The 13,386-nt window shown below is 33.1% G+C and overlaps 1 protein-coding gene across 10 annotated transcripts in view; it reads left to right on the top strand.

The window, feature by feature from the left end:
* Positions 1 to 13,161, top strand: part of LOC142222608 (collagen alpha chain CG42342) — a 730,115-nt gene extending 716,954 nt beyond the window's left edge. For 4 of the 10 annotated variants that reach the window (XM_075292830.1, XM_075292835.1, XM_075292829.1 and 1 more), the window contains 5 exons: positions 6,312 to 6,338; positions 6,402 to 6,455; positions 6,655 to 6,852; positions 7,122 to 8,044; positions 12,740 to 13,161. In XM_075292830.1, coding sequence (XP_075148945.1) covers positions 6,312 to 6,338; positions 6,402 to 6,455; positions 6,655 to 6,852; positions 7,122 to 7,283 — 441 coding nt within the window. In that variant the 3' untranslated portion in view covers positions 7,284 to 8,044; positions 12,740 to 13,161. The remainder of the gene's footprint in view (positions 1 to 6,311; positions 6,339 to 6,401; positions 6,456 to 6,654; positions 6,853 to 7,121; positions 8,045 to 12,739) is intronic. The other 6 variants (XM_075292837.1, XM_075292836.1, XM_075292831.1 and 3 more) reach the window with 5 other exon arrangements.
* The last annotated feature ends 225 nt before the right edge of the window (positions 13,162 to 13,386 follow it).

The raw sequence follows: 13,386 nt of genomic DNA, 5'->3' as shown, positions 1-13,386 counted from the left end.
TAGTATATGACATTTAACAACCATGCCAAAAGTGGTCCATATCAGTCCATAATCACATATAGCCCCCATATAAACCGATCCCGAGATTTGGTTTTGGAGCCTCTTGGAGGAGCAAATTTCATCCGAGTCAGTTGAAATTTGGTACATTGTTCTAGTATATGGCCGTTAACAACCATGCCTAGCTAGGTCCATATCGGTTTATAGTTATATATAGCCCTCAGATCCATATCACTAATTGTATATAGCCCCCATATAAGCGACCCCCATATGTCAATTCTGGCTCCCTACGTACCGTGCAAAAGTCCATATCGATCCGTAATTATTTGAAGACTTACCTACACATTTTTTTATACCCTCCACCATAGGATGGGGGGTATATTAACTTTGTCATTCCGTTTGTAACACATCGAAATATTGCTCTAAGACCCCATAAAGTATATATATTCTGGGTCGTGGTGAAATTCTGAGTCGATCTGAGCATGTCCGTCCGTCCGTCCGTCCGTCCGTCCGTCTGTTGAAATCACGCTAACTTCCGAACGAAACAAGCTATCGACTTGAAACTTGGCACAAGTAGTTGTTATATATGTAGGTCGGATGGTATTGCAAATGGGCCATATCGGTCCACTTTTACGTATAGCCCCCATATAAACGGACCCCCAAATTTGGCTTGCGAGGCCTCTAAGAGAAGCAAATTCCATCCGATCCGGCTGAAATTTGGTACATGGTGTTAGTATATGGTCTCTAACAACCATGCAAAAATTGGTTCACATCGGTCCATAATTGTATATAGCCCCCATATAAACCGATCCCCCGATTTGGCTTGCGAGGCCTCTAAGAGAAGCAAATTTCAGCCGATCCGGCTGAAATTTGGTACATGGTGTTAGTCTATGGTCTCTAACAACCATGCAAAAATTGGTCCACATCGGTCCATAATTATATATAGCCCCCATATAAACCGATCCCCCGATTTGGCTTGCGAGGCCTCTAAGTGAAGCAAATTTCATCCGATCCGGCTGAAATTTGGTACATGGTGTTAGTATATGGTCTCTAACAACCATGCAAAAAGTGGTCCACATCGGTCCATAATTATATATAGCCTTCATATAAACCGATCCCCCGATTTGGCTTGCGAGGCCTCTAAGAGAAGCAAATTTCATCCGATCCGGCTGGAATTTGGTACATGGTGTTAGTATATGGTCTCTAACAACTATGCAAAAATTGGTCCACATCGGTCCATAATTATATATAGCCCCCATATAAACCGATCCCCAGATTTGACCTCCGGAGCCCCTTGGAAGAGCAAAATTCATCCGATTCGGTAGAAATTTGGTATGTGATGTTAGTATATGGTATCCAACAACCATGCAGGAATTGGTTCATATCAGTCCATAATTATATATAGCACCCATATAAACCGATCCCCAGATTTGACCTCCGGTGCCTTTTGGAGAAGCAAAATTTATCCGATCTGGTTGAAATTTTGTACGTGTATAGTATATGACATTTAACAACCATGCCAAAAGTGGTCCATATCAGTCCATAATCACATATAGCCCCCATATAAACCGATCCCGAGATTTGGTTTTGGAGCCTCTTGGAGGAGCAAATTTCATCCGAGTCAGTTGAAATTTGGTACATTGTTCTAGTATATGGCCGTTAACAACCATGCCTAGCTAGGTCCATATCGGTTTATAGTTATATATAGCCCTCAGATCCATATCACTAATTGTATATAGCCCCCATATAAGCGACCCCCATATGTCAATTCTGGCTCCCTACGTACCGTGCCATATCGATCCGTAATTATTTGAAGACTTACCTACACATTTTTTTTTTTTGTCTAATGTATACCACGTATGGACTAACTCACAATTTAGAAAACGATTTAAGATACCACAACCCAAGTAATTCGATTGTGGATGACAGTCTTTCGTAGAAGTTTCTACGCAATCCATGGTGGAGGGTACATAAGATTCGGCCTGGCCGAACTTACGGCCGTTTATACTTGTTCGAAATTGAAGCAGTAAATGCTTTATTTCACGACTTCCAATTACAAAAATATGAAGTGTTTTTCAGATTTTGGTTTCACCGAAGTCGAGCAATATTTCTGCAACTTCGGCTCTGACTCCATCAAAATCATCGGACTTCGACTCCATAGCCCTGGTAGTCTGGAACACTTTTCGAAGTTCTCAATTAACCGAACTTCTTCATTTTTTTTATAAGTCAAATATATACTTCATTGGAAATCATCAATCGACACTCAAAAAAAGTGAACTCTATATTTCAGTAAAGCCGATTTAATTCTACTTTAGTTCATGGAATTATTACGTGTTAAGAAAGTTTTCATGACTTATATTTTTATTGCGTACGTTAGTTAAATGAACTAAAACAGAGGAATAAATCATACTCAAATGAAGCATAAAGATGAACTAAATTCGTGTCTTCCACAAAAAAGTTCAGAAATTCTTAAAATTTGTAAATTTTACCAATAATGCGCACATCTTGAACTTCGTGTGGCACTAAAGACAATTTTGCAATTTTGAACTCCAATTGTTTCCTACATACTACGTAATTTTCTTTAATAAGTGAAAAATAATAATTTTGTCTAATAACTGTTCTTGAACATGTCGAAAATTATGACATCTGCGTTTCTAATACAGTTTAGTTAAAATTTTCTAAAATTAATCTAATTTTTTTTAACTAAAGTGTTCTTTCCTAGTTTCCTCAGTGTATATTTTAAAAAGATAAATTAACAAGTTTGTTAAGAAATATTCTTCTACCACGAGTTACAAATGTCCGTCCATCTGTTGAAATCACGCTAACTTCTGAACGAAGCAAGTTTGCCAGAAACGTGGTACAAGTAATTGATATTGATGTTAGTACATACTTCCTAACAACCGTGCAAACATTGGATTATATCAGTCCCCAGATTTGACCTGCGGAGTCGCCTGGACGAGTAAAATTCCTCCTATGCGGTTTAAATTTGGTACACATTCGTATATTCCCTCTAACCGCCATACCAAAATTGGTCCATATCGGTCCTTAATTATATATAGAGCGCCTGAAAAAACCTAAATTTGATATTTAATTTTTTGTAGGTTTTAATTAATTTCGCTAGGTTTAAAAATAGACAATTGATTGTCATTTGCCAATTTCAGTATATCCTTTACACCTTCTCATATTGAAAGCTATGCATACACTTTTCGGAATGTTCAAATAGACACCATAAAATTCCTGAGCTATATTCAACTTATATATATGAAACTGGTGATTTGTGTATATCATTTTCATTGCAAATGATTATTTTTAAATAAACAAAACAAACAATATACACAATTATATTGCTGGCAGGCAAATAAGAAAATATATATAATAATAAAATCTTATCTATAAGTTGTTAATATTTACATATAATAACTACAAATAACTCTTAATATCCCTACGAATATATTGTCCTTCCATTTTTCCTCAAAAACAAATATTATTTATAAATATGCATATATGTTAACTATAATATACATGAACTCTTATATAAATATTTCATCCTTTTCCCTGAAACTAAATAACATATTCTAATCTCTACATGCATATGTACAAGTATTACACAAAATAACTAACATAAAAAAAATTAAAACTAATATTTATATAACATCAATGTATGTTTAATTTTGAAAAATGTTTACTAAATGTCATTACTAATAATTCAGCATCTAACAATGAAAATAATATTGTATCTGGTCTAAAGGTAATGGAAAGCGCAAAATGATATGCCATGCAATGATAACAATAAATGCATTAAAAAATCAGAAAACTGCTACATATTTTTCTCTTAATGAAAACAAAAATATATTTTAATTTGTCTATAAATCAGAAATCTGTCATCTGTGGAATGTGATTTATTTTATATATATATTGTTTGAATGATGATGACAAATATGAGTAAAATACATATGAACTTCCTTTGTTTGTATTGAACCAAGAAAAAAAAATAGGAACAATAAACCAGCTTGAAAAAAAAAGAGACAAACAAGTTAGTAAAAGATCTCTTCGTGAAAGATCTGAATGTAATCCTTTTGTGAATATTAGAAAACAAAATAAAAACTGAAACGACAAATGTGTTCTATGTTTGTCATACTAAAACATGAAATGAAATGTAAGAAAAAAGAAAATTTTAAATAAGAGCTATTGTGTATTACGATTTGCGAATGTACAACATTTCATTCATATTTTATTTGAAATGAATTGTATTGATAGTTTACTTTTTTGCTGTTTTGTCCATACCTCCTACAAGGATAGTAGATGACTTGAGTTATCCTTTAGTTAAAGCAAATTAAATTATATATTTATAAAGTATGAGCATACAAGTAACATTTTTCTTTTGTGTATTGCATTATTCAATAAAGTGATGAGTTTTTTACAGAAAGATATAAAAAAATAAAAAACATAATGAGTTTGATTTTATATATACAATAAAGGATGAAAATACTAAACTAAACTGGAAAAGACCATCAATAAAGCGGACATATTTATAGTCAATTCAGTTTTGGGAATTATGACCACTGTTTTCAACAACTCGAAGTATTTTCGACATTACTAAAATAGATTACGTTACGTTATTTCAGGCCTACTTTGACTATTTAGCCCAATGTAATATACTCCGAGAAAAAGCATGACCGGTTCCGAAGATTTAGTGTTTACACTAATGATTTTGGTTTTAATTCCGAGCCAAAAAATCAAAATTCTCTTAAATTTAAGTTTTGCGTACTTGATTCTTGGAAAAAATTTTAATTTATTCATTTTATCTTATCGTTATGTCTTAACGACAACTTAAATTTCCAAATTCAGACTAGACTTCAGTAGATTATGCTATATTTCAAGTAAAAACATCTTTAAAATGTTTCGAAAAATAGCTCCCATTTTTGAACGCGATTTTGCGTTGCGAAGCGTATTCGATTTGTAAGACATATCTCTTATTAATGAGTACTACCTTATACTATGTTTAGCTCAATGAAAAGTACAGTATATTCGCTTTCTTGAACTCAAATGTATTTTTTTGTAAACCGTTTAACATTTTTATTAAATAGTTTTATTGAAATGTTTCCATGGACATACATAAAAGGAAAACGTAAATAAAAAGTCAAGAAATTAACTTCACTGTATTAATTCTAAACATTAAATCAAAAAATTAAAACAAAATGTTCACAAAAAATACATTTGATTTCAAAAAAGCAAAAAAAAAACAATACTTTTGTGAGTCACTGTAAGTCTCTTTTTATAGCTAAGTCTGAACTTCCGACTGAAAAACTTAGCGATGTTTGGTCGAAACTGGGGTTGGACCCAGTGCAAGACGGGTATTGCTATGCAAGTAGGCCACTCTAACCATTGCACCATGGTGGCTCACAATTTTTTAGACTTAAGAGTATGTTCAAAACATCAGACTGTTTTGAAGACCATACAATGGAAAAATGTGGAATTTCTCTTACATCTTCAAATAGTTCAGGCATACTGTGAGCAGCTGAGTTAAAAAACGAACGAATTTTTAACGTAATCGATGGCTTTAATATTTTACACCTGAAAACATTTTTTGGTTCTTGAGATTCCATTGAGTACACACAAAAAAAATTCTGATTCAATCACGAAATTTATTGATCCAATTAATATTTTAATTGAAATGTCTTCAATAACAGCAATTATAGTATCAATTAAAAGATTAATTGAAAGTCAATTAACACATTAATTGATCCAATTAAAAAATTCATTAATTTTGTTTCAATTATAAAAAATTTGTTGAACAATTAAATTTTTAATTGAATATTTTTTTCAACTCAATTAAGACATTAATTGGAAAAAATTTTAGAGAAAATAATTAAAAACATGGAACTGCAATGAAAGAATGATGCTGGTTGCAGAGTTTATTCTATTAATATGCATGAGATTTGAACAATTTAGGGTGCCCGATTAATTTTTTTTTTTTTTTTTTTGAGAGGTTATTCTTATAGCAAAATCAAATATTTTGAATGAGACGGCATAATTGTTGTACCATATGAGAACGACTAATTATGGACATCGAATAATCCCACTTTAAGCGAGGTTATTTGTGGAGGTTTGATATAATCATAATTACTAACCACTTTCAATTTTTTATATTGCATTTTTGATTGCTTGATTTTGTTTGCTTTAATATTAAAATTAATTTTATCTCAATTCCTTATAATTTTATTTAAATATTATTTAGCTTACCTTTATATTATGACGTTTATTTATTTGTTGTTTTTTTTTCTTTTTATTTCAATTTACTTTATTTCACATAGGGGCCTCCTGGTCTAGATGGTATGAAGGTAAGTGTAAGATTCCTGAAAAGAAAAGATGAAAAATATTATTCTGATATTATTCTATTATAGGGTGCTCAAGGTGAAACAGGCTTAAAGGGAGAACGTGGAGATCCAGGTCTACCGGTAAGTCATATTATAAAAAAATAAAGTAGTATTATAATAAAAAATATGTTTGCTGCATGTCTAAATGGTCTCTAAAACCCCTTTTTCTATTTTTCTTTTCGTCTCTACATGTTGTCTTATATACCCTGAAAATATAACTAACCTAAATTTAAATAAAATTTTAAATATTATGAACAATTTTCATGATATAAAATAAAAGGGTACCGATGGTATACCCGGTCAAGAAGGTCCCCGAGGTGAAAAGGGCTCAAGAGGAGATCCTGGTCCACCAGGTAAACGTGGACGCAAAGGTGATCGTGGTGATAAAGGCGAACAAGGTGTACCAGGCTTAGATGCACCCTGCCCATTGGGCTCTGATGGTTTGCCATTACCAGGCTGTGGTTGGAGACCACCTAAGGTTAGCATGCGTTAAGGATTACAATTGATAAAGAAACAAACCAATACTTCCACAAAGCTAAAATGCTATACCACATCCATTATCCCAAGCTTCCCTTTTTCCGATTGGTTTTGGTTAACAAATTTATGCTGATAAATAAATTGTGTCTTTTTAACTTATTGTATGTTGTAATAACTATAGTTACTAACACTTTTGTAATTTTTCTTGTATTTTTGTGTCTAACCTCAATACCAAACAAACAATCATCTTCATCATCGTACTGAATTTAGGAAACTGTAATATCAACACCAGTACACAAAGATTATTTACCGGATGTTACGGGTCCTGAAAGTAATAATGCCAGTGATTATGAACAAGAAGAGGAGGAAGAAGAACAAAATGAAAACGAAGATGAATATGATGAATACCAAGATAATTTACATAACGATTAAAACTATGGCAATGGGTACCCCATGAAATGAAGGAATAATGCAAACCAAGAACTAAAGCCATGAACAATTAAAAAAAAATCCCATATCATTCCACTTAGCTACAATTTCATATGTGTAAAAGAAAAAAATGTGAATGATATGACAAAGTGCTAAAAGCCTTTTCAGGCAAACGATTAACAACATTTTAACGAGAATTACAAACAGAAAGTAGAAGAAATACACAAAACATTTGAAGACAACCCACTTGGGGGAGTATGCTTTTAAAATTTAACTGGCCGAAATAGACGGTTGCAGCCGCATTCATTGCATTTCTATTTAACCCAAACGCCATACGCCACAACAACCAACGAAGAGAACCATTCATCCAAGCACTTCACATTAGCTGCTTACTCACGTGTCGTTTAGGCCATTAGCACCTGCTTTTTACACATCCCATTTCACCAAGCACCGCCAACCATGGCATTCAATTGTAATGACAACATAAATTGTAATTAACATTTGTGGTAAAAGGCAACCGGGAGTATGCTATCCAAGAGCCACTACACAATCCGCTATAATAACCTATTTGTTTTGTTTTAACAATTGTCTTTAAGTAGCTTTACTAATTTTCTTTTTGTTTTTTTTTATTAAAAAGCTTTTTTATTTCTTTATTAAAACCAACAAATGCAAGCATCTTAGCACCGATTTGTTATAACATTTTTTTGTCGCTGTTGAGTATTTTGTATGGTGAAGGCTGTAACATCTAATACAAAACATACACAGTAATGTATTTGAATTTCATTGAAATACTTTTTTATGTTTGTAGAAAATATATAATGCGGAAATATTTGATAATGATGTAAGGTCGTGGAAAACGATTGATCTTTAATTATCCCCATGTTCTGGTTTACGATTTCGCAAAACGCAAAATTTTGTATTGCCAATAACTCGCCAACCGATACGTCTTTAGAAATGAAATGTTTACAAATTATATTTCTTATCGATAGGAGGAGTTTGTGAAAATTTCGTATTATATATTATAGCGGTTCAGAAAATAAAGATGGAGAAACATTTTGAGTTTTGCGAATTCGTCGAGGGATATATATTTTTTAATGTTTTGAATTTTTACCAATATAAATAAATCAATAAAAAACGAAAAATCTAAGGACTATATGGTAGCCTAAACCAAAGGTAATGAATGACAAGGTTGTATGGTGCGATATAAAAACATATGCGAGCTATATCAAGCCATGGACCCATATAAATCAACTTTGGCATAACACTTCATGGTTCTAAAATAAAATTTGGGCTTCGTAGATAAAAATTGGGGCGTCAAGACTACCAAGAAATCAAATAGAGCATATAGGTCAAAATATAAAATGTATACATTTACGTGTATAAATTACTGATAACTTCTAAATATCAGGCAAATCGGAAAAATGCGACGTCCTCAAGAAGTCAAATCTGGCCAATAGTTTATATGGAGACTATAACATATATATATATAAGGAATCATTGTCCTTAAACTAAACGTAAAATCGGCTTGTAGTATCATACAGTCAAATGGCCAATTTCTCATACACGATCAGCTTTTTATCGATAAATAATAATAACCGGTCCTAAGTGTAGCTAAAATAACTAGTTACTACTACACCCAACCTAACCATGGGGTCTATACAAAGCCATGCAGCGATTTCAATCAAATTCCGGATTTAAAATTTTCTAAATGCTCATAACAGACAAATCGATGGGGGTTATATCAAAACATGGACGGATATAACATAAAAATGCTTGTCCGGTTCCAAAAGACATTATCTTTACAATAATGATTCCGATCAGAGTTGATAAAGATCATTCTTGAAATTGTACTGAATCAGTTTCGATAAGTACCCTTTTAAGTCTGAAGGTACTTTTTTCCAGTTTGTTGGAGGTCTTTTCGTTTTTGTTTCTGAAAGAGATCCGCCATGATAAGTGAACCCCGTGTACCTCTCGAGTACATCGTATGAAAAAGGACTACAATTGAAACAAATGACTATTTCATGAAAGTTGGAACCATCGATGCATTGAGAACGAAAATTAGGTAGAATCATGGGCATTCAAAGCTAAGCCGACTAAGCTGATGATGATCATATCTAGCAAAATCGAGACATCGGGTCTGTCTCATTCGGATTCACACTTATGTCTTTTATTTTCTCCACACAGGCTTTCACAAATAATATTTTCTATTTTATTTGAGAGAAATACTACAAAGAGGATAGGATGATTGAATTGATTAATATGAACTGAAAGATGGTTGAAAAAGGTACCTAATGTGTCGCGGAGGTACCATGCTACGTATTTTACTCAAAAAGTGTCCAAAAAAGTGCAGAAGTGTCAACATTATCAACACTGATTCCGAGAATTTTTATTATATTTTAGTTTTACGTATTTGATACTCTATCAAGTATCAATTATGCCATATTTAAAGTAAAAAAACTATCGTTCGTTTTGTTTGTTATTGTTGGCTTCTCTTCAATCGTTATTGTTGTTTTTGATCTCAGCTTAAAGCCATGCAGTGACTAAACTACAAGTGTAGCTTAACCAACAGAGGAAAAGTATGCTTGTCAAATTTATTTGGGCAAAGCCCTATAGACTGCAAGATGGTTGGATGTACAGCTGTTTCGGAATTACCACATTCCTCGTCAGCATCCTCTACTTGCGGCAAAACTATCAACCAATTATCAGAATAAATTCGGGTAATTCACTCAACCCAAAGTGAAATACACTTGAACCTTCCGAAAAAGGGGTTAATAGTCGGCTACTGCCTAAACAAATTTGCAAGCATATCTCTTATCCTTTGCCAAACTCAAATCATCGATTTGTATTTAGTTGGCTGGGTTTGTTTTTGAGCGTGCTTCCTCTATCTTCATTCGTTTTGTTTGTTATTGTTGGCTTCTCTTCAATCGTTATTGTTGTTTTTGATCTCAGCTTAAAGCCATGCATTGACTAAACTACAAGTGTAGCTTAACCAACAGATTGAATAACGATTGAAGAGAAGCCAACAATAACAAACAAAACAAATGAAGATAGAGGAAGCACGCTCAAAAACAAACCCAGCCAACTAAATACAAATCGATGATTTGAGTTTGGCAAAGGAAAAGAGATATGCTTGCAAATTTGTTTAGGCAGTAGCCGACTATTAAACCCTTTTTCGGAAGGTTCAAGTGTATTTCACTTTGGGTTGAGTGAATTACCCGAATTTATTCTGAGAATTGGTTGATAGTTTTGCTGCAAGTAGAGGATGCTGATGAGGAATGTGGTAATTCCGAAACAGCTGTACATCCAAACATCTTGCAGTCTATAGGACTTTGCCCAAATAAATTTGACAAGCATACTTTTCCTCTGTTGGTTAAGCTACACTTGTAGTTTAGTCAATTCATGGCTTTAAGCTGAGATCAAAAACAACAGTAAAACTATCGTCCTGAAATTTGGCACAGATTCGTCTTTTGTCTCCACACAGGCCAAATTCGAAGATGGGCGATATCGGTCCAGGTTTTGATATTGCTCCCATATAAACCGGAGCCACCGTGGTGCAATGGTTAGCATGTCAGCCTTGCATACACAAGGTCGTGGGTTCGATTCCTGCTTCGACCCAACACCAAAAAGTTTTTCAGCGGTGGATTATCCCACCTCAGTAATGCTGGTGATATTTCTGAGGGTTTCAAAACTTCTCTAAGTGGTTTCACTGCAATGTGGAACGCCGTTCGGACTCGGCTATAAAAAGGAGGTCCCTTGTCATTGAGCGTAACATGGAATCGGGCAGCACTCAGTGATAAGAGAGAAGTTCACCAATGTGGTATCACAATGGACTGACACAATGGACTTATGGCAATTTCGATTGGAAAAAAAGGTGCAACATTCTCGAAATTGATTGCAACATATCAAGGACACTGTCATAGATTTTGGATCCTTTATACCTCACAATATTATAAATTAACAATAACTTTAGAATTACACTATCATTTGGGCGAAATGTCAATTAGGGAAAAAGTAGTGTAACACCAAGGCAACATATTTTTTGCGAATCGAAAACGCCTTTAGACTAAGTGAGCCTGATACATCGGGCTGCCACCTAACCTAACCAAAAACCAGATTTGGGGACTTGGACTTATAGAAACCGTAGTTTTTATCTGATTTGCCTGAAATCTAGAGGTATTTTAGGACCACAAATAGGTGTGTCTAAAATAGTGTGTATCGATCCATGTTTTGGTATAGACCGATCTTGGGCTTCTAGAAAGCGTAGTTTTTATCCGATTTCTCTGAAATTGGAAATCTAGAAGTATTTTAGGATAACAAACTAGTGTGTGAAAAATGCTATTTATTGGTCCATGTTTTGGTATAGCCTCCTTATAGACCGATCTCGCGAGTTTACTTCTTGGACTTCTAGACACCGCAATTTTTATACGATTTACCTGAAATTTAAAATCTAGAGGTATTTTGGGTTCATAAAAAGACGTGCAGAATATGGAGTGGATCGATCCAAGGTTCAGTTTAGCCTCCATCTGGAGAATATTTTGGGTCTACGCATAAGTACGCCGAATATAGTGTGTATCGGTTCATGTTTTGGTATTTATCTCATATACCATATGGTAGACCGATCTCAAGATTTGACCTTTTAAGTGTGTAGACATCCCAATTTTTATGCGATTTGTCTGAAATTCAAAATGTTGAAGTATTTTCGGTCAGTAAATAGGTGTAGCGAATATGGTGTGGATCGGTCCATGTTTTGCTATAACCCCCATGTGTTAAGTCTCTCGATTTCCATGTTGGTATATATGCTTGCTTGGCAGAGTATCTGTCATCAAATCCACCTGAAATTCGATATATGTATTTTCAAGTTACCTGACAAAGAGTTTTCTACAGAAACAATTAAATTTTTTGATTCATGTTGGTGGGTATTTAAGATTCGGCCCGGCCGAAACTAAATCCGTATATACTTGTTTTTAGATAAAAAATACCCATTTCAAAATTGAATCTCCTAACACTAAGGACAAAACGCCTTCATTGGAAATTTTATCAACTTTTGGTTAAAGCAAAAAAATTTGCGTCAAGAAATACATCTTCTATGCTAAGCAAATTTTGCATTCATAGTTTAAGAACAAGACATTTTTGAGCTTAGAACAAAATTTTTCCAATCACAAAAAATATCTCTGAAAACATTACACATTACAAAATCATTCCGACACAGTTAGGCGATTATTGCTGCGAAAATAAAATTTTGAAAGCGGTTAATAACAAGTCTGTAGTCTGAGTCGTTACCGTCATAGTTATCGACATGCCATGTTTACGTATGCCACAAATATGGCATATAAATCACTTTCCCGGTTTCAGGCAAATCGTATCAAATTTTCATTATCAATTATTTCCGTAATAATAAATCAAAAGTTTGTCTCTTTAAAAAATTACTAAACCCTATATAAATAAATATTTTTTTGCAGGACAATTGGGAAGAATGGCTTAGAGATGAAGTGAAATTGATAATCAAAAGTATGCCAAAAATTCGACGATAGATTATGTCAATCTCAAGTATTTTTTCACGCCCCCTCTTGTCAGAACCACCATCTAGAAGCTTTAAAAACACCCATACACAAATAATTGCACAGCTTAGAAGATATTTTTGTGGCATAGTAATGGATAACATAGCAGCTTTCACAACTACTTTATATACACTATTTCATGTTTTTCCCCCATATTTATATATATATATATGATATATTATAATTTAATAATAAGACAAAAAATGCAAATAAATTGTGTTAAATAAATATAAAAATAAAAAGTATTGTTATTTCAGAAAAAAATTGTTATAAAATATTTCCAAGTGTAATGATATAGAATAATATATTCGATAGAGTAAATATATTTGTATTTACAAATTTTTACAATACAATTTAAAGCTTTATTAAGGTTTTATTAATAATAATTTAAGATTATATTAAATATTTTCTATGAATTATCATTTAGCAAGTTATTAAAGTAAGAAACTTTGACAATGTTATTTATATATAAATTGTTATAACAAGTTTCAGTTGACATTATTAACAAAAATCTGTATTTTAATTTCTCTATCACTAAAATGTTTAAG

Source organism: Haematobia irritans, chromosome 1 (assembly GCF_050003625.1).
Source record: "Haematobia irritans isolate KBUSLIRL chromosome 1, ASM5000362v1, whole genome shotgun sequence".
NCBI classification, from domain to species: Eukaryota; Metazoa; Arthropoda; class Insecta; order Diptera; family Muscidae; genus Haematobia; species Haematobia irritans.
Note: the sequence above shows the minus strand (reverse complement) of the source record. Positions and strands in the feature narration are given on the sequence as shown.